This window comes from Phyllostomus hastatus, unplaced genomic scaffold, assembly GCF_019186645.2.
Source record: "Phyllostomus hastatus isolate PE091 unplaced genomic scaffold, TTU_PhHast_1.1 phas_scaffold_585, whole genome shotgun sequence".
In the NCBI taxonomy this organism is placed as follows: Eukaryota; Metazoa; Chordata; class Mammalia; order Chiroptera; family Phyllostomidae; genus Phyllostomus; species Phyllostomus hastatus.
This window is the reverse complement of record NW_025334037.1, coordinates 658075-678329: the sequence shown is the minus strand read 5'-3', so window position 1 is coordinate 678329 and position 20255 is coordinate 658075. Positions and strand designations below refer to the sequence as shown.

General features: G+C 53.3%; 2 protein-coding genes across 8 annotated transcripts in view; both read left to right on the top strand.

Annotated features, from left to right (window-relative positions):
* The window catches only part of DENND2B (DENN domain containing 2B), a 157703-nt gene extending 138215 nt beyond the window's left edge, over positions 1-19488 (top strand). For all 7 annotated transcript variants that reach the window (XM_045825313.1, XM_045825310.1, XM_045825314.1 and 4 more), the window contains 12 exons: positions 121-305; positions 1366-1475; positions 1692-1761; positions 4747-4824; positions 5413-5553; positions 10192-10340; positions 14309-14486; positions 14730-14771; positions 15732-15843; positions 16845-17084; positions 17993-18079; positions 18710-19488. In XM_045825313.1, the coding sequence (XP_045681269.1) occupies positions 121-305; positions 1366-1475; positions 1692-1761; positions 4747-4824; positions 5413-5553; positions 10192-10340; positions 14309-14486; positions 14730-14771; positions 15732-15843; positions 16845-17084; positions 17993-18079; positions 18710-18744 (1427 nt within the window). In that variant the 3' untranslated portion in view covers positions 18745-19488. The remainder of the gene's footprint in view (positions 1-120; positions 306-1365; positions 1476-1691; positions 1762-4746; positions 4825-5412; positions 5554-10191; positions 10341-14308; positions 14487-14729; positions 14772-15731; positions 15844-16844; positions 17085-17992; positions 18080-18709) is intronic.
* Positions 19489-20058: 570 nt separating this feature from the next.
* Positions 20059-20255, top strand: part of TRIM66 (tripartite motif containing 66) — a 65687-nt gene continuing 65490 nt past the window's right edge. The window contains exon 1 of the mRNA XM_045825230.1: positions 20059-20077. Coding sequence (XP_045681186.1) covers positions 20065-20077 — 13 coding nt within the window. The 5' untranslated portion in view covers positions 20059-20064. The remainder of the gene's footprint in view (positions 20078-20255) is intronic.

Sequence of the window (20255 nt, the reverse complement as noted above, 5' to 3'; positions counted from 1 at the left end):
TGGGTGGGGAGTCAGACCAGGCTTGTGCACTTAGAGGTGATCCACAGGGGCTGAGCCCCAAGTCTGGCATGGAGGGGGGCTGGTGTGGGGCCTGAACCCTGATGCGTGACCTGCCCCCAGCCCACACGCAGCGCCTAGTCCACATCCAGTCGATGCTGAAGCGTGCGCCCAGCTACCGGACTCTGGAGCTGGAGCTGCTGGAGTGGCAGGAGCGGGAGCTTTTTGAGTACTTCGTGGTGGTGTCCCTCAGGAAGAAGCCCTCCCGGAACACCTACCTCCCCGAAGTCTCCTACCAGTTTCCCAAGGTGAGGCCGTCTCCGTCCCCCATCCCACCGCTCCACCTCTGTCCGCCTGGCCCCTCTGGGGGAGAGGAGAGGCCCTGGTCCTGCCAGGGGGACTCAGCTGGCTGCCCCGAGCGTGGCTCCCATCGCCAGGAGGGAAGACAGGGCTTCAGGGGGTGCGGGTGTTCACGCAGAGGGTGAGAGCACAGAGAACACCTCCCATTGTGCTTAGAATAAAGTCAGAGTGTCCTGAGGAAGGGCCCCCGGCTTCCCTCTCTCTCTCTTTCTCTTACCCTTTCTCTCTCTCCCACCTTATTGAGATGTAGTTCACATACTATATACATAATTCACCTACTTTAAAGTGTACAAGGCAATGACTTAGTATATTCAGAGATGTACCATCAGTTTCAGAACACATTTGATCACCCCACAAAGGAAGTATTCCCATTAGCAGCCACTCCCCATTCTCTGCCATCTACCTTACCCCTTCCCAACCCTCCCCTGCCTGTCACCAGCCATCCTGGCCTCTCTTCCCTTCCTCAGTGCTCAGGCCTTTCTTTCTGCTGTAGCACCTGCCAGGCACACGTCCTTTCTCCGCCTCATCTCGTGGCTGCTAGCTCTTTCTCATTCTTCTTTCTCGTTCTCCATTCGCTGCTCAGATAGTGCCTCTTCAGGAGATCTTTGCAGATAAAGTAGCCCCTCCCCTGCCCAGCTCTCTATCACCCCATTTATTTCCTTTGTGACACCTTCTGAAATTTTGCTGTTCACGATCTCACTCTCCCGACCAGAATGTGCAGGGTCAGGGAAATTGCCCACTTGGTTTCCATCGGTAGCCCCAGCACATGGCACAGTGCCAGGTGCAACACGCAGAGTGCTTGTTTGGCATATATGGAATGAGTAAGTGATGGTTCAGCCCACACCCAGACCCCTCAGTAAGGATTGGGAGTGGGGACAGGGTTTGCTGAGCAGCATGCCAGTTGGTAGAATGCCATCCAGGGCTCCCAGGGGAAAAGATGCTTCTCAGCCACCCCCTATTCAGGTTTCATGCCTTATCTATCTCTCCCCAAATTCCTCTTCCCTGCAGTTGGACCGACCCACCAAGCAGATGCGTGAGGCAGAGGAGAGGCTCAAGGCCATTCCTCAGTTTTGCTTCCCTGATGCCAAGGACTGGCTCCCCGTGTCAGAGTACATGAGGTAAGGCCTGCCCTGACCTGGCTGTGGGGAGGGAGAGGGCAGAGCCTCTTTACCCCCGTAGCAGTGCACAGTTGAACGGGGCCCACCCTGGACCCAACATCCTCTCCTGCAGCAACCTAGCCTTTCACCCCCTCCCTGGGATGGCAGGCCCTCTTCTTGGGGGCTGTCTCTGGGTCCTCTGATGCTTCCCTGACACCAGACCTCTCCCTGTTCCAGTGAGACTTTCTCTTTCATGCTGACTGGGGAGGATGGCAGCAGACGCTTTGGCTACTGCAGGCGCTTACTGGTGAGTAGGGCCCTTCGGTCCTCAGGGACTGGGCCCCAGTGTATGTTTGTGTGTCTTTCTTCAACTTCAGCTTGTGTGGAATCCTACATTCTGCTCCCTGAGGCCACCCCAACCCACTCATACACACACATTCTCATAGATGAGGCATCCTGAGCTGGCAGGACTCAAAGTGGCCCCTCTGCCTGGGCCCTGGGATCTAAGATGATGTGTAAAGAGAAGAGGCAACGGCTTGCCTTCTACTGGGCTGTCATATGTTTTTAGCTTGCCTGTACTTTTCCTTCTCATTCATTGGTCTTGGGCTTCTGAGCACTGATTGCTAATCCCAGACGGCAGCACCCTGTCCCCCAGCAGCATGTGTGTGCGCAACAGACTGGGGTGGAGCAAAACCTTCCTCCAGTCCCATCTCTGGCCAGCCGAGGCAGGGAAGCATCCCGTCCATGGTCTGGTAGGGCTGGACATGGAGCAGGAGCAGAGCAGTGCCTTCTCTGGGATTCTGGGAGAGATGCTTTCTCTATGGGATTCTAGAACTCCAGGGAAAGGGATGGTTTGGAAATATAAGCCATGTTGTGGAGAGAGAAGTCCTTCCCATTAGTCCTGGGAAGCAGATTGATGTGTTGCACTGTCCCCGGGAGCTCAACAGGGATGTTGTTGGCCTGGGTTGTCGACTATGTTTCAGAGTTGCCAGGCCTTAGTGGGAGAAGGTCTTACTAGATGCCAGCCTAGGGGCAGATGAGGGGGATCCTCAGCAAGGGTAATGTATAGCAGGGATCCCAAATGAAGGGTTTTCGGCCCATCATTCATTCATTCAGTCACTTATTCATTCATTCATTCATTCATTCATTCGGAAACACATATCCTACACCTATTTATGGTCAGGCAACATGCTAAAAGCACCTAAAGATCAGTTAAGACATCGATCCTGCTACCCTCAAGCAACTTCAGATAGTGGAGCAGAGGTAGGACTTTCAGCGTAGAAGGGAAGGCAAAGGGAATAAACTGTTGTTTAGAGCCTGTTCTTTTCCAGGCTAGATCCTTTAAGTATGTCATTTTCTTTAATCCTCATAACAGCCCACAAGATAGTATTATATCCATTCTATGGATTAAGAAACTGAGACTTAGAGTGGAATAATTTTCCCAGGGTCACACAGCCAATGAGGGATGGAGCCAGAATTGACTCCCAAGTCCTTTAACACCAAGTCAGGTGCTCTCGGATCACCCCAAAGGGCAGTCTGGGGAGAAGCGATACGTGGATGTGGAATCCCCAGTAAGTGGGGCTGAGGGAGTGGGAGTGTGGGGCAGTGCAGGTGCAGGTGGGGAGCCAGGCGGAGGCCAGCACACCCCAGGTTCACCTGGGCCTGAAGGGGAGCCTTCCGAGGCTCCCTTTGCAGGAGCAGAGATGGAGCAGAGCTGCTCCTTTGCAGTGGGCCTGCTGCCCCCAGGGAAGAGCATGTTTGTCCTGGCGTGCTCAGAGAGGGCCTGGGCTGGGTCCCTGCCAAGGGGGCTGGCACTAGTTCGGCATTCCTGCAGATTGGACACAATGATTCTAACCCAAATCCCACATACTTGATTTAATCACTTGGGGCTTTAGGGGAGGCGGGAGAGAGGGAAAGATTGAGGAGCGAGTTTCAGGCCTAATATGGACAAAAACAGATTCTGCTTTCTCTTTATATCTGTGACGTGTGGCCAGCAGGTTTGAAGACTGAAATAGCCCCATCTGCATTTGCTTAGCAGCTTGCATGAGGGGCCAGCACCTGCTGCTCTTATCCCTCCCCACCAGGCTTTGCCAGGCACTTCAGGCTTCTGAGCCCGAGGCAGCCACAGAGCCCTGCCAGCCCCTGGCTGGAGCAGTCGCCTCCTGTGGACACACCTCAGCCTGCACTGGGGGCTCCAGACATGGGGAGCTCTTGGTGTACATCTCTTCCTGCTGCCCACCTTTTAAATCCCTTATTTTCTTTGTTCCTCTACTCTGTGGCATATCTCTATCTTGGGTGTTTGAGCCCTTTTCTCTTTCTTTCTGCCGAAAAGTAGCATGCCTTAGAGGTAAAACAGCAAATCGGAGGCCAAAACAGACTCCTGGTTCCATGACTTTTAGATACATGATCTTAAGCAATAGTGTAATATTTTAAACTCAGTTTACTCATCTGTGAAGTGGAGATAATAGTGCTTATCTCACAGGTTTGCCTCAGTAATGTAGCAAGCCTGGGACTCAGATATGGTAAAAAAAATTTTAATTTTAAATTATTGGCTAGAGAGAGAGACATAAGGAGATAGGAGAGGGGAGAGAGAGAGAAAGAAACATTGATTTGTTGTTGCAGTTATTAATGCATTCATTGGTTGATTCTTGCATGTGCCCCGACTGGGGATCAAACCCACAATCTTTGAATATCGGTATGACACTTGAATTCACATAGCTACCTTGCCAGGGCTGGTAAACTTTTAGTAGACAGTAGCTTGCTTCCCTTCTCTATTACCATTTAGCCTTCCTACAATAGAAACAGATCAAGGAAAGGAGAAAAGAGCAACTGAGAAAAGGAATGCTTTTCAGAATGTCCCCTGATGGGGGGACAGAAGACTACATGGCTTGCTGCTAAGAATGTACACAAGTTTCTCTCATTACTGTTGCATTCTTGGGGGTCACAGCCTAACAAATGTAAATCCACAAATCATACTATAGCCTCTGCCAAACTGCTTTGTTCTTTGCACCCATCACTGTCCTCCTGGGAGCAGGGTAAGCCTGTGAAAAGCTTTGCAGGGACCTGGCACCTTGGGCTGGAAGACCCACCAGAGGCTGCTGAAGCCTGCCCCCAAAGGGCAGCCTCTCTTTTGGGGCCTGGTTGAATGAAGGTTTAGAAGAGGGGGTTTTCCTTCTTCCTCTAGAAGAGTAGTTTTTATTTCTCAGCTCCCAAGGAAGAGGAGCCAGATATAGTAATCATGCATTCTCTGTGTCTGTGTCTCTCTCCTCCTCTTCCTCCTCATCCCCACCAGCCAAGTGGGAAAGGGCCCCGGTTGCCAGAGGTATACTGTGTCATCAGCCGCCTTGGCTGCTTCGGCTTGTTTTCCAAGGTAAGAGGGCTCTGGCTTACTTCCTTCCCCCTCCCCCGAGCTGACAGCTCCCACAGGAGCATCTGTAGCCAGCTTAGATGAGAAAACCACCTGTGTGTGTGAGTGAGAGGGCGAGAGAATGAGAGAATGAGAGAATGCGAGAGCAAGTGCAAGCGAGCTCTCTGGCTCCCTCCCGATTCCCAAGCCTGGCTCCTCACCCGGCCAGCTGGCATCGCCCCAGCTCCTTCACTGACCGTGTCTGCTAATGCCATAGCCCACCTTGGGCTATGGGCAGAGACAGATTTGCTGGGGATAGAGACCACCTTGGGGAAGCCAAGGGCCCAGGGACCCGGCTCTCAAGTGGTGTTTCTTTTGCCCAGCTACTCAGCTCTTGGCGTCTGAGGCAAGGACTGGTTAGGGGGGCAGAGCAGTCACCCAGTGCCAAGGGAGATGAGAATGGAGGGTGGGAAGCCCCTGGAAAGGTAGCCCCCTAATCTCCCAACTGTTGGCCTAGGCTGGTCAGGTGCTGAGCTGCCCTCTCTCTGCTGAGAGGAGGGAAGGGCAGTGCCCTGACACTCTTCCTCTTTGGGCTGCTGGTGGCGGGCACAGGTCCTAGACGAGGTGGAGCGACGGCGTGGGATCTCTGCTGCATTGGTTTATCCCTTCATGAGAAGTCTCATGGAGTCACCCTTCCCTGCTCCCGGGAAGACCATCAAAGTGAAGACATTCCTGCCTGGTGCTGGCAACGAGGTAGGGCTTTCTGCTGCCTCTGCTCTCAGACTAGGGGCTGGGGCGGGAGCCTGGCCTGTCTCGCCGAGGGTGCAGCCTGTGGGAGGTGCAGAGCGTGGCCCCGTCCGTGCTCGCTGTGTTTGTGCACTTCATCGATACGGACCGAAAAAGGGAGTGGCAGGGCTGCTGACTCTCTGCCCAGCTCTCTGCACACCACTTGCCCTCTTTTTCATTCACCAAACAGCTACTGTGTGTTCTCTCACAGTCCGGGGTCACGCCAGGCCTTGGGGCACAGTCCTGAAGTCAGAGAGGGGCACAGCTCTGTCCTTGTGGAGTCTGTAGTCCCATGGGAGACACTGATGCTAGATAAACACTTCTGCATGTAAATAGATAATTCCCAAGTGTGTTAAGTGTCAACTGAAAGCACAGGAGTGAGAGTTTGTAACGAAGGATCTGCTTTAGATTAGGGGACCAGGGAAAGCCTCCTTCGAGGAAGTGTCATTTTACTAGGGGCCCTGAGGTGAGTAGAGTCAACTAAATGAAGTGAGAGGAGGGAGACTGAAGAAGGGTGTGATGGGAGGTCATTCCAGGTAGAGGGAACCACCCATGCAAAGGTGGAAGTTGGGGAAATGTGTGTGCTTGTCAAGGAACGGAAAAAGGCCAAGGTGGTTGGAGGGGTGGTGAGCAGGGGCGGAGAGGCCAAATCACAGTGTGCCTGCGAGGCCAAGGTAAGGATTTTCAATTTTTTCCTGAAGACAGGTTAAAGATCTGAGATAAGTGTTTAAAGCCGCACCCTGGCTATGACACAGATCGGGGGCTGGAGTGGAAGGAGGGGTACTGGCCAGGGTACTGTTGCAGTGGTGTGGGCGAGGGATGGCAGTCGCTTGGGTTAAGCTGTGGTAGAAAAGACGAGAAGTAGCTGGATTTGAGATACATTTTAGAATTAGGATCAAGAGTACTTTGTGTTTGATTGGAAACAGGGAATTAGTTTAGAGAGATTTTAAAGCTGACTCCCAGCTTTCTGGCCTGAGCAGCAGGGTAAGCTGATGGAGCCCCTGATGGAGGAGCAGGTTTTGAGGAGGTCGAATTCAATTTTGTGCATGTTATCTTTAAGATGCCTGAGATACCCCAGAGAAGATGTTTAGTGACAGAGTGTAGACGGGGAAGAGAGCACAGGCCTCAGTCCTCCTCGGTCCCGAGGGGCTCCAGCATTTAGAGGTCCTGCAGTGGGAGCAGCAGTCGAGGATGGAGGGGATAGGAGGAATACCAGGAGAGGGTGGGGCTGGGAAGCCAGGTGCGGAGGGGGCATCTCAGGAAAGAAGGAGCAGTCAGATGCCACCAAGAGGTCAGGAGAGTGGATTTCAGAAGAGTGGAGGTGGGGCCCCAGACGCCTGAGTTCTGTGAGTTGAGAGAGAGTGAATGGGGGGTGAGAAAGTGGAAACAGCCTCTATAGGCATTTCTTCAAGAGGCTTGGTTGTGGAGAGAAATAGGGAAGGGGGGACAGTGATTGAAAGGGAGTGTGGGCTGGGGAGAATTTGTGAAGATGGTTGTTTGGATGCTGGTGGGAATGGCCCCACCCAGGAAGAAGCAGGAGAGAAGGGGTAGTCCCCCGTCCTGGAGGAGGAGGCCCTGGAGGTGGGTGGGACCCAGGGAGGGGCTGGCTTCTGTTAGGAGAGAAGGGCACATCTTTATGTAATGCCAGGGAAGGGCCATGGCTTGTAGAGTTTGGATTCTCTTCTGATGGCTTCTCTTTTCTCAAAATAGAAAATGTCATCCCCTGAGAATGAGAGGTGGGTGCTGAGTCCTAGGACAGGGAAGAAGAAATAAGTTAGTTGCTGCAGAGAATGGGAGAGGGACTCATTGGAGAAATATTGGGTTTGCTGGCATGGCCAATACCATTTAAGGCCTTTCTCTTAGGCTCTTTTCGCCCATCCCGGCTTGGAGGGACTTAAGGCTTCATGAGTGGTCTGGGGGTGGGACAGCTGACTCCACCCCGAGACCCCAGCAGCGTGCCTGGGAGTTGTTCGGAGTGTGGCCCTGGCCCCCTCACTGGCGTCCTTTCTCATCATGCAGACTTTAATTGCTTACTGTCCCTGAACTAGGCTTCTTTTTGCCCAGAAGATACTTCCCTTCTTCTCTCCTTGGGCAGGCCGAGTTAAGTACCTCGTGTTGAGCTGCTGCCCTGCCCCTGCTCTGCCCCCGCCTTGCCCCACATGAGGTTGGTGCCTTCTCTCAAAGCCCTCTCAGCCTCTCTGGAGATGTTAATCCCACATTTCCTCTGTCATGACACCAGTCTCCTGGGCTGTGATGAGGCTCTCTCAGCCCTGCTGGACTGTGACCTCCTAAGGACAGGGGTGAATGAGAAGAGACCTAGGTCACAGAGTTGTCCGGGTGAATCCTCACTCCCCGGAGGGTGCCCAGCCCCTCAGGTGGTGGGAGTGCGGAGCTCTGAGCATCAGAGCAGAGACTCTTGGACGACATGAAGGCTCTCAGGAGGCAGGGTGGGGGCTCTTCACTGTGACTTCTCTGGCAAAGATAGGCTGAGTGCAAAGGTCCCTGGCATAATGTGATATGGGATTCCGTCAGCCCACACGCACTGAGCGTTTCAGGTGTACCTGTGACAGAACCCCTGGGTTCTATTGCTTTGGGTTTTAATGCCTGCCACCAATGAGAACCGTGACCCCAATGCAAGTCTTATGAAAAGGAAAGGAGCTATTTATTCAGAAGTTATACAGGTTTAGAATCATGGCGGAATTCTGCTGTTAAATCTCACTCCCTTTAGAAACAACAAAAAAACACCCACAAACACACAGTCCTGCTCCCCTTGCCAGACTGGGCCAGTGAGAGGTGCGTCTCTGAGGAAAAGAAACAGAAGTCCGTAGCTGAGTTGGGCCGATTGCCGCCTGTGTTCTGGCTTCTTCCAGTCGTTGGTGCTCAGCTAGCTAGGCTCCTGCTTTTAATTCCAAACTGTGTCCTCATGGTGGGCCCAGGAATCCGTCTCCACTCCTTCAAACCATGTGGCCTAGAACCCACACTGCTGCCACTGGCCAAGAGGCTCCTCCTTCCCTAGCCGCTGGTCCAGAGAGCAGGACTACCCCACTCCTCTGTTTAAGTCCCAGAGTGGATCTTCCACGGTAATCCCATTTCCGACTCCTCCCACACTGGGTTACACCTGCCAGTAGTCTGGTCTCTTCTGCCTTTCTTGGCTGCCATTGTTAGTCCAGGGCAGCTTGGTCCCTGGACAGAGAGCTAATTGCCTCCCTGTTCTCGCTTGTGCAGCAAGCCCCCCTTGCTGCATCTCATGGCAGGTTAGAGTCATGCCCACCTCTCCCTGGCTCTGAGCTGGCACAGCCACTTAACATTATTACTGAAACACTGGCCACGTTCTTCAGATATGCAAAGTAACTCTCAAGGGCCCTGCTCCACTTCCCTCATCCCCCAAACCATAGCTATAGGGTTTTTCTCCATTTGGGGGGAACTCTAGCTCAGCCCCTGTTACATACCCACCACCAGGTCTTCTGGGAGTTCAGCATCCTTTGGGGAGACACAGTATAAACAGACCGTTAGGGTGACTTGTGCCCATTTTGCTGCTTCTCTGGGGCTCAGAGGGGTGAATAATGAGCTTAGAGTTAGAACTTCACTTGCTTAGACCCCAAGGCCCAGATGAGATGACTCGGGCTAAAAGCTCCTGAAGAGAGCTCTGATACCACAGGACACCACGGGACAATAAGGGGAATTTGTTTTCACCCCAGTTCTTAGGAGGCCTGCATTTCCATGCCGGGCACGTTTGCTGAGGGGCCCAGGGTAAGACAGGCAATCCCCGGACAGTGCTTTGGTGTGGCCTGAGGCCAGCAGCCCCTCCCCCCCCTCTGGTCACACTGCTGGGGTCAGCTGCTATCTGCCACCCTCATGACTGAGCCTAGGGAAGTGGCTGTCAGTGCCATGGCACTGACCTTGGGAGTGGCCTTGCAACCCCTTTGGAGGAAAGATTGCTAGGTCTGGCCCTGATAAAGAAAGTCCTGCTTCCTGGCAAGGCTGTAGCACAGCCAGCCCTTCCCTTGTGTTTTTCTTGTCCCTGGCACAGGGATTAGATAGGCCAATAGGGAGAGAGGCTAGGATGGCAGGGAAGCGGGGGGCGCATGGCCCCAGGGATACTGCTTTGCCTTTCCAGAGGTGGTGGAGAAGAGAGTCTGGGGTATGGAGATGTTGCTTTTCCTCTGGCCTCAGGAGCAGCCGTCAGCTGTGGAGTCTGCTCAGCCTGGTGGCCAAGACGTTTGCTTGGGGAGGTGGGCAAGAGCATGGGGGGGGACCCTGCAGATCAAACTGTGCTGTTCCCACATTCTCTGTATCTGTGAAAGCACTCAGCTCTCCTCTCCACTTTGCTGAGAGCCTGATGCACGACCCTCAGCCCCTTCCTGCTGGCGCCTCCCCACACTCACGGAGCCAGCCCTCTGGCCTGCAGATTGGGTGTCTGATGGGGAGCAGAGCTGTGGTCTGAGGGGAGGAAGCGATGGGGCCTTGTTGTGTAGTGGGGTAGATTAGTGACCCTGGAAAAGCGAGGGTAGGGAGGGAAATCAGTGCCCCGTCACGTTGTGGAGGACCTGGAAGTGGCACCCACCCGGCCTGCCTTGACCCACTTTCCCTGTCGCTCTCCTGCAGGTGTTGGAGCTGCGGCGGCCCATGGATTCCCGGCTGGAGCATGTCGACTTTGAGTGCCTTTTTACCTGCCTCAGTGTGCGCCAGCTGATCCGAATCTTTGCCTCGCTGCTGTTGGAACGCCGGGTCATTTTTGTGGCAGATAAGCTCAGGTAGGACCCAGTAGGGCAAGGTGAAGGACAGTGGGGAAGGCACATCCATTAATTCATCCAGCATGTATTTACAAGCCCTGGTACATGCCAGCCCCTGTGTGTGAGCGTGAGTGTGTGTGGTGGGCAAAGGCCAAAGGGAGAGGGACAGGTCAGCAACCCGGGAAGAGGGGATGGCTGGCTGCAGGACAGCGTTGGGAGCACACAGGGCAGGCGGCTCGAGAGCCAATGGAGGACTTGACCTGAGGAAGAAGAGGGACACTTCTTCTGTGACAGCCCAGGTTGTGCGGGTGCAAACAGGGTGTGGGGAAAAGTAGGTTTACATTTGTGAATATGTGAGACCCAGAGTTTATTCTTGTATTAGTGTTTATTCCTTACTGTAGCATTTTCCATGTGAACAACTGTAAACGAGCCCTGGTACGTGCCAGTGCCCCCCCCCCCCATATATTATACAGAGAAAAGTAAGAAGGTAAGGAGATTCCTGGCTGATGGCCGCATTTCCACTGGAGGGGAGACAAGGCCATCTCTGTGGGATGCCGAGTTTGAGGGGAGTGCTGAGCCCTCAGAAGAGTCGCCGTGAAGAAGGGGCCAGGGCACTGCCTAGGGGTAGGGGTGGTATGAGGAGCGCTGGGCCGTCCACTGAGGCGCCGGTTAAGGGGGTCACCTGGAGAAGGCAATTGATTGCAGTGACCCAGGGCAGGCACTTGGGGCTTTGTGGAGAAGGACTAGGTGAGCACTGAGTGGGGGGGCAGGGGGAGCGGTTGTGGGAACGTCGGCCTCAGTCAGACTAGGGTAGGGAACAAGATGAGTGCAGGAGCTGGAGTGTCGGTGAGGCAGGGAGGCTGGTTTAGGAGGAATGGGACGAGAGCTGGAGGGAGCCCAAGTCTGGGTCCGAAGTGTTGGCATTTATGGTTTTAGAGGAGCTCCAGGTGCCAGGATCTGGTTGTGACCATTGGAGGGGTGGCAGGGGTGTCATTCCAGAAGAAGCCAAGCTCTTTTAGGCAGCGGATGCTTAAAAACAAAAAGAGTGTCTGATCTGTTCGGGCTGCTGTAACGAAATACTGCAGACTAGGTGGCTTATAAACAGCAGAAATGTATTTCTCACAGTCCTGGGGACTGGAGGTCCAAGGTCAAGGACCAGCATGGTCGAGTTCTGGCCAGGGCCCGCTTCCTGGGTCACAGCCGGCGCCTCCTCACTGTGCCCTCATACAGTGGCAGGGGCTTGGGAACTCTGGGGGGGCTCTGTGTAAGAACACTAATCCCATTTATGAGGGCTCCATTCTCATGACCTAAGCGCCTTCCAAAGCCCCACCCCCTAATGTCACATTTGGGGGTTAGGCTTTCAACATGTGAATTTGGCGGGCACAGACATTTAGACCACAGCAGAGATGTGTGGGGGGTGGGACAGGCAGGGAGTGCATGAGATCTTGGCAACACTTTGTCTGTGTTTTTGTTAAAGAACCCACCACAGGAAGCAGTAGTTTCTCTGAGGTGGTAGAATTCATTCATTCAGGTATTTATTAAGCTACCTGCTACCTGCTGTGTGCCACACCATAGGCCAGGTGTTGATGTGAGGAGGGGCAGGAAGGAAAACTCCCCGGTCTGGTGTGTGCCCCACTAAACCCTGGATCCCTGAGGTATTTCTGTCTGTGTGTGTGTGGGGGGGGGGGGTGGATGTTGGTGAGGGAGCAGGAGCAATGGACTCCTGTGGCCACCGGGGCAGGGACCCAGGCCCCGCCTCAGCCCAGAAGGACAAAGGAGGGAAAACCAAAGCTGTGACTTTTCCAGAAAATTCCAGGTTTAGATGAAAACTTCCCCTCATTTTTCATCACAGCCTCAGTGGCTCTCTATTCCACAGTCCTGTCTATTTTGTGGGCCCTTCAGACTCTTGTGAAGGGGCCAAGCCAGCAGCTGGAACTGGCCAGTCACGGCAGCTCCACAGGCCCTGCCTGCCCTACCACCTCTCTGCTGTCCATGTTCATTGTCCACCAGCAAACCCCCAGCTGCCCCACTGGGATGCTCTGGTCTGGCCAGACCTTGGTGCCCCTAACAGAGCTTGGACCATGAGGCTCCTTTTCCTGAAGGTTCTGTTTCCTCACTGGGGCAGAGTCTCCTCTTTGCTACCCCCACCCAGCCTTAGCCCAGTCCCAGCAGGGCTATGAATACAGCTATTGTTTCCTGTGGCTGCAGCTGCCTCTGAGCACATTCCAGGACAGGACCGGTGTGCGAGGAAAGTGTCCCAGGGTTCTTGTTCCTGGCCTGGCTCAGTGTTCAAGTTCTGCCATTCTTGGATCTTAGAAAAGATGTCCTCCTGCCCCAGGCCTGCCACTGACCAGAGATGGGCGGGGTGGGGAGCCCCAGGTATGGCACACAGACTGGACTGTGACCGGGGCTCAGGAAGTGGGGCCCACTCATGTTCCATTGCTCATGTTTTAGGGTTTCCACAAGTCCTCTGTCCCCCTGACTTGGCTCTGATGTCCGTGTGTGTGTGTGTGTGTGTGTGTGTGTGTGTACACACACACATGCCCAGGCTCTGCGGCAATCAGACTGAGGGGGTGCACAAAGCCCTCTGCCTCCCAAGGCCCATTGGAGGAGATGGTGCCGATCAGTGTGTCCCCAGGCCCTGAGACAACCTTTTCCAGATCTTTTTAAATGGCTCTCCTTGGGGTGTGCGGAGCTGCTATGCCCGGGGGAAGGACGTCAGGGCCAGGACACCTGTGTCTCTGCTTCAGGCGCAGCAGCGTTAGAGGTGTCCCTAGGGTGGTAGGGCAGCCAAGCAAGGCGCTGGCTGACAAAACACTCGTGAACATTCAGAGATCCTTCTAGAAGAGAGGATTTGTTTCTGTCGTGGATTAGAACCATGTCTTCTGACTGGCGAGGCATTCATTAGTTGTGAGAGGGCAGGAGTCCCTACTGGAGCTGATCACATGGAGACCGGGCTTCAGTGGCTAATACGTGGGGCCAGCAGAGGTGGAGGACAGGGTGGGAAAGTCAAGCTTGAAGGTGATCTCGACTATCAGCGTCTGTCCCCTCATCAGTAATATCGTCCCCAGAGGAGGGCCTTTGACTCTGGTCCTGACAGATGGACAGTTCAGCCAGGTGTCTCTTGTGTTTATTGGTGCCCTTCATCGGCCCTCGACACACCCAGGGAGTGTGCAGTCATTTTCGTACCTTCTGGTTAGTATCCTAGAGATTTTCCCCTGGCCCCCATTGGTCATTCGGCTCAGATGGCCAGCCCTGCAGTGCACCTGGGTATAGAGGCCTGGAGCCCCCTCTAGGCCACAAGAGGGGTGACGCCCCTGAAACCTGTGGCCTTTTTTGGAGCCTGAGAGGAAGGATGGTAAGAACGGTGCCAGCCCCATCACCTCTTTAGTGGTTCTTGGGCTACTTTTTCCAGTCCCGGAGAGGAAGGGATGGATAGAAGGGCAGAGCAGGAAAAGTGACGCTGGGCTGGGGGACAGGAAGTCTGAGTGTGTTGTAGTTCTGCCACTCATGATCACATTGACCCTGGGGATCGGTGGCCCCAGGTATACATGTGGAATCGATGAGACGACCTCTGTAGGGCCTTCCGGCTCTTACATTCCATGAATCTGTGATCCACTCTTCCTCCTTTTACCTTCACACTCCCTGGCCTGAGCCGATACTCCTGCACTAGTCAGGCCTGCCTGTGCATTTGGGTGGTCCTTTTGGGGGTGAGGGAGTGTGAGTCCTTTATGTGTTCAGGCATTGCTACATACCTTCCTGGCTGTTTCTAGATAGAGTCACCAAAGAGGGTAGTACCAATGTCCTTGGGGCCCTGACCGGTGGGAATGTGGGGGCTTCACTGGGTCTGAACCAGGTTTGAGCCCCATTAACTTTTATCTTTGTAGCATTGGGAGGTTTAACATAAAAGGGTGTTCTGAGCCCCCACAGGCCCTTTCTTGAAGGTGCTGGGCCTGGGTTCAGGCACTTTGTCTCTCTCTGTCTTCCAGCACCCTGTCCAGCTGCTCCCATGCGGTGGTGGCCTTGCTGTACCCCTTCTCCTGGCAGCACACCTTCATTCCTGTCCTACCGGCCTCCATGATTGACATCGTCTGCTGTCCCACCCCCTTCCTGGTTGGCCTGCTCTCCAGCTCCCTTCCCAAACTGAAGGAACTGCCTGTGGAGGAGGTGGGCCACCTGGGGAACCAGCTGGGGGCAGGGGAAGAAGGAAGGGATAGAAGGAACAGAAACCCCCAGGAGGGAAGGGCAGAGGGGGAGTGGAGGGGAGAAAAGCACTGGGATCTTCTCATTTGTGACCCCTGGGCCTCTCTGCCCAGCTCTTATCCTTTCTCCCTGGGTGCTGGAGGCCTGGGGAGGGCATTGCAGGAATTCATACCCCAAATCACTGTTGCTAATGACTCTTTTCCTCAGGCACTGATGGTGAACCTGGGATCTGACCGATTCATCCGACAGGTAAGAGCGGGACACTGCAGAATGTGGCCTGCCTGGGGTGCAGACTCCAGAGCAGCCAACAGTCACACATACACTGCTCAGCCTCCGCAGCCTGCTTGTTGAGCTCTCCGGGTTCCATAGTCACCGAAGAGATAAGGGTGGGAGAAGCTGGTCTGGAAAATCTTGACCTCAGCAGGATCTGCCTTTCTGGTTGGCATCATCAGCTACTAGAAGGCAGTGTGAGTGCAAAGAACAGGGCCTGGAAGTCTAAAGGCCTCTGGGCTCTGCCATCTTTGAGCCACATGATCTTGGACAGGCCTCTGAGCTTCTTCTCTAAGCCAGAGTTCTCACCTCTGAACCAGGCGTAGCGATAGTGCCAGCTTTGAAATGTTGCTGGGGGCTGATTACAGAGGATGCAGAGGATGCATAGGACGCCATGGAATGTAGAGGTTTGCAATTGTTGTCAGCTTCAAAAAGCTGTTGTCAGTCATGGAAATCCTACGGGCTCTCTACAAAGAGCACACAGCCCAATGCCATACTCTCTGGGAGTGTACAGTCTGTTACATGGCCTTGACAGAACTGCGACCGCTGGGTGCAAGGCATCAAGGTGTGGACACTGAACCAGAATGTAGAGACAGGAACAACAGCCTAACCTCATGCCTGACACAGGCTGGGCCACAACCCCCGACCCCAGGCCAACTGTGCTTCCCACCTGGAGCTAAAGATGGAGGAACTGGGGAGACTTCAGGGTGACAGGGTAGGAGCCCTTAGCTGGTCCTATGAATGCCACTCACTCTACCACTTTTTATCTGTGTGACCTTGGATAAGTTTCTTAACCTCTTTGTGCCTCAACTTCTCCTCTTAGAATGATGTTGATAAATAGTGTCAGGTTTTTGGGAGAATTAAATGTGATTGTGTATCTAAGCTCATAGTAAGTGCTTGGTCAGTGTTGGCTATGACTGGATTTTCCTTCTCCTGCAGATGGATGATGAGGACACGTTGTTACCTAGGAAGTTACAGGCGGCTCTGGAGCAGGCTCTGGAGAGGAAGAACGAACTGATCTCCCAGGACTCGGACAGTGACTCCGATGATGGTGAGTCTGGCTTGCTGCAGCACACAGCTCTGGCCCCGGGCTCCCTCTGCTCTGAGTCTGGGCCTCCGGGGGCCGGGACCCTGCTTCTGTGCTCCAGACCCTGCTGGCTGATGAGGTTCCAATTACAGCACCTTGATCACACTCAAGCCTGGAATTCTCTCGCCTCACCACTAGTGAGGTTCAGGGAGTTATGGCTTGACTAGGCCTGAGAGAAGCATTGTGGTATTTTATCAGAGGGAGCTCAGGAACATAACAAAATTGGGGCTGCTTTTCAGGCGGCCCAGGCTACAAAGCTACCCTCTTCCCCCTAATTCTTCTCTACCTCAGGAGGCTTGGGAAGGAAAACCCAAAGACACATGACAGCTATAAAGACTCTTCTTGCTGACAGGAAACTAGTTATTCCTCCTTCTCAGGCCTTGCCTCGAGCTGTTGAAGGAGATAGAGGGGGCTTTCTCTTCCTGTGAAGCCAGGAGAACCACCTAGGGTGAGGGTGTGGGGAAAGGGGTCCTCTGGCCTCTGATTTCCACTCTCGTTCATCTAGCAAGTATTTTCTAGCTTCGTGTTCGGAGCACAGTTTTCAGCCTCCCAGCTTTGGGCAAGTTATAAGCCCAGGAGCACAGGAGGTGGTTTCAAGAACAGATAAGTGGCCCTGGCTGGTGTAGCTCAGTGGAGAGAGCACTGGACTTCAAACCAAAGGGTTGCTGGTTCAATTCCCAGTCAGGGCACATGCCTGGGTTGCAGGCCAGGACCCTGGTTGAGGGGCATGTGAGAGCCAACCACACATTGATGTTTCTCTCCCTCTCTTTCTCCCTCCTTTCCCCTCTCTAAAAATAATTAAATTAAATTTAATTTAAACAAACAAACAAACAAAAGAACAGACAAGTGGTTCTGGCAGAAATTTTACTGGGGAGAGAGAAACCACACCAGCTGGAGGGGGAGGTTGGAGGTTGGAGGTGGCAGGCTCTTGACCTGAACCTCAAATATTTTCTTTTCTCTTCCAGAATGTAATACCCTCAATGGGCTGGTGTCAGAGGTGTTTATCCGGTTCTTTGTGGAGACCATTGGGCACTACTCCCTCTTCCTGACCCAGAGTGAGAAGGGGGAGAGGGCCTTTCAGCGAGAAGCCTTCCGCAAATCTGTGGCCTCCAAAAGCATCCGCCGTTTTCTCGAGGTTTTTATGGAGTCTCAGATGTTTGCTGGCTTCATCCAGGACAGGGAGCTAAGAAAGTGTCGGGCAAAGGGTAAGGTTAGAAGAGCTTGGGGTTGGGGGCAGTGGATCTCCTTCTCTGGCTTTTCTGCCACCCGCGGGGCTGTGTAACTAGGCGCTGTGATGGACGCTGTGGGGTACTGGCCAGGACCAGGCCTCCCAACGTCCCTTTCTTCTGCCAGAAACTTCCAAGGGAGCTTTCTTCTTTTCCTGTCCCAGGATGCGCCCGCACAAGGCTGTGCACAGGCTGCAGCCACGTAGCTAGAGAGTGGGGCTCGCATCCTCCAAGAGCAGCATGCCGTTGGTTGCCCAGCCCCTCCTCAAACACCCTTCCTATTCAGAGAAGAAGGCTGCACAGAGCAGTTTAGGGGGTGTGTGGTCTGAGAATCCAAGGTCGGTCAGGCCCTTGAAGAGAATTAAGCTAGCTCTCTGTCTTAGGTTGGTGGCACAGTGCATTCAGAGCAGGTCATCTTATCTCCAGTTATTTTATCAGCTCTGCTCACTCTAGGGCTTTTTCACCTCATCAAGATTTTTCTGTCTAACATGAGGGTTCTTCTGTCCACTAATACTTTCCATTAGTGTGGAAACATTTTTGAAACAACCACGTAGGGTGGTCTCAAAGGAACTAGAGAAGGTGTCCGCCCAGGGGCAGCTTTGAAACAAGGAGAGTAGCATCTTCACCATGCGCAGCTCAGGGATGTGTACCTAGAAGCAAGGTATCGAGGGCTTCCGGTCTATGAGCAGTGAACACCAGTGAGATGTCATTGATGATGGTGTTGATGAGCCAGTTTGAATTCTTAGATGCTCCTATAAATTATAATTGCAGATCCTTGGTTTTTCCCATTTTGGGGTCTGGGCCCTATGGTCCCCCTTCAGGAGGCCTCCTCTTCCCTTCTTCCAGTGACTGTTCTATTCCCTGCTCCTGTTTTTCCTCTTCTCCAGGCCTTTTTGAGCAGCGAGTAGAGCAGTATTTAGAGGAACTCCCAGACACTGAGCAGAGTGGAATGAATAAGTTTCTCCGAGGTTTGGGTAAGTAGCCCTGTCATTGATGAGACAGATGTTCACCAACAAGGGAGGAGGCAGGGGGATCTGTACCCTAAGCTGCTCCAAACCACTGCCAGTGGGTATTTATAGTGGGGCTACAGACAGAATGGGAAGAGATCCCTTGGTGAAGACAAGATTCTCAGCCCAGGGCTCCAAGGGCATGTAGCACGGTATTCCATAGACTGCAGAACCAAGAGACACCACAGGTCCTTACCTGAGTTAGGTCTTCTGGGTGCACTGCTTCCTGAGTGAGCATGAGGGCCACTAGGACCAGAGAGCTTTCCTCTAGGCCATGAGGGGTGCACAAAACTAGCAGTGCTGGAGTGCCCGTCTCTGAAAACCTCCACTCTCTTCAAAGAGCTCAGCCAGTTAGATCATAGAGTATCTCAGTTTAAAGGGAAATTGAAGCCAAAGAAGTTTAATGCCTGCTATGAGCCAAACAGTGATTAATACCAGTGCCCTCACTGGAGCTCCAGAGTGTTTTCCCTGCCATGGGGCAGACCTCTCACAGCTCTAATCCAGTCCTTCTAATCCTTTCCCTCCAACTGGGAGGGCTAGGGTTGTTAGAAGAGATGACATTGAAATATTCTCACTCTTGCTCTTTCTGGCCCACAGGCAACAAAATGAAGTTCCTCCACAAGAAGAATTAAGCCCCTTTCCCAGTAACAGAGTCCAGTGCCTTGCAGAGCCTGGAGCCTGGGGAGGGGGCCCAGCCTGGGGCCCTCTGGGCTGCTGTGGCTGCTCTGCCTCCACAGACCCCACCTTCCAGGCCAGGCCACCTCTGCCTTCATGATATCCCAGATATTGTTTGTAAATAATCTGCTGTAAGCTTTCTTATCTGTTTTTGTAACAAGCAAAGAGAATCTGGTAAATATTTGTATATTCCCAAGGGGCCGGGTGCTTTCCTGCCCTGCCCGAGCATGGATGAAGTTTGCTGGGTGCTGGTGACTGGCCAATGATGTGCAGCTGACTGTCTCAGCCAACCACTGATCTTCCCCTAACGGCTCCTGGCCTGCCTGCCTGAGGCCCCTGCTGCCAGTCTCGGGCTGTGGAGAGCAGATGCTATCTTGTTATGTACAGGGGAACTATTTTTAAAAATTTTTTCTAGAGTTTCTATTTTTTCCTAGTTGTCCCCCTCCCCTAACCCTCTGTTTTTGAGGGGCAGAGGTCAATCAGTCCCCGTTTGCAGCACCACACCACGCTCTTGGGCCTGGCCTTCCTTGTGCCCCCACCTTGGTGATGGTCAGTGAGTCGTGGGAAGCCCGCCCCCAGTTCTGCCAGTGCTCTCCGGCCCAGCTCCCAGGCGTGGCAGCCATGATGCGGTACAGGGCATCGCTCCTTCCCACCGTCTACGGGTGTTCTCAATAAACAGTGTACAGTTGTTTGGGCCCAGAGCCCCATGTGTTCCTTGGCTTCATTGTCTAGAACTTTCCCTCTGGGGGGATAGGCTGAGGTAGGCCAGTGAGGGGTGAAATGCCATCATGCAGAGAATTGAGGACTTGATTAGAAGTTCAGCTTTAGAAACTGAGTTGTGGTCTGAGGTGTATGACTAGTCTTTCAGTCAGAAAATACCTAATCCTTGTTCTGGTTCTACTTCCCTCATCGCCAACTGTTCAGACTCTATGTTGCCCCCATTTCCAGTGATGAAAAATTCTTTCTCATTGCCCTTTGGCGCCACTAGTAGGTGAATCTTAACATTTTCCTATTCGGTGTAGAGCCCCTAAGACATCGCTGAAAACGGTGGGGTGAAGCCCAGCTGAAGCTGACCCAGGGCTTGCTGACAGGTCTGCTGAGACCCTGGGGCTCTTTCATGTAACTCTGAAGTTATTTCTGTTGAACCCCTAGGACTGAATACAAAAAGTTTTACTACCTTCCTTGGAGGAGCAAGGAGAGAAGCAGGATGGGGAATATGGGCGACTTAGGCTTTCTTTTCACCCAAGGCCTTCACAGAGCACAGACAGACCTTGAAAATGTCAAGAAGAGGTATGAAGTTGGAACTGTGTTCATTAGTGGTGGGTTTGGGTGTGGCAGGGTTTGAACCATAGTTTCCCTACCCTTCCACCCTCGCCTGCTTAAGCAGGAGACAGTCCCATCCTTAGCTTCCTTTCCTCCTCCTCTACATCTCCATTGACCTGAGGTTGCTGTCTGCTTCATAAAGCAG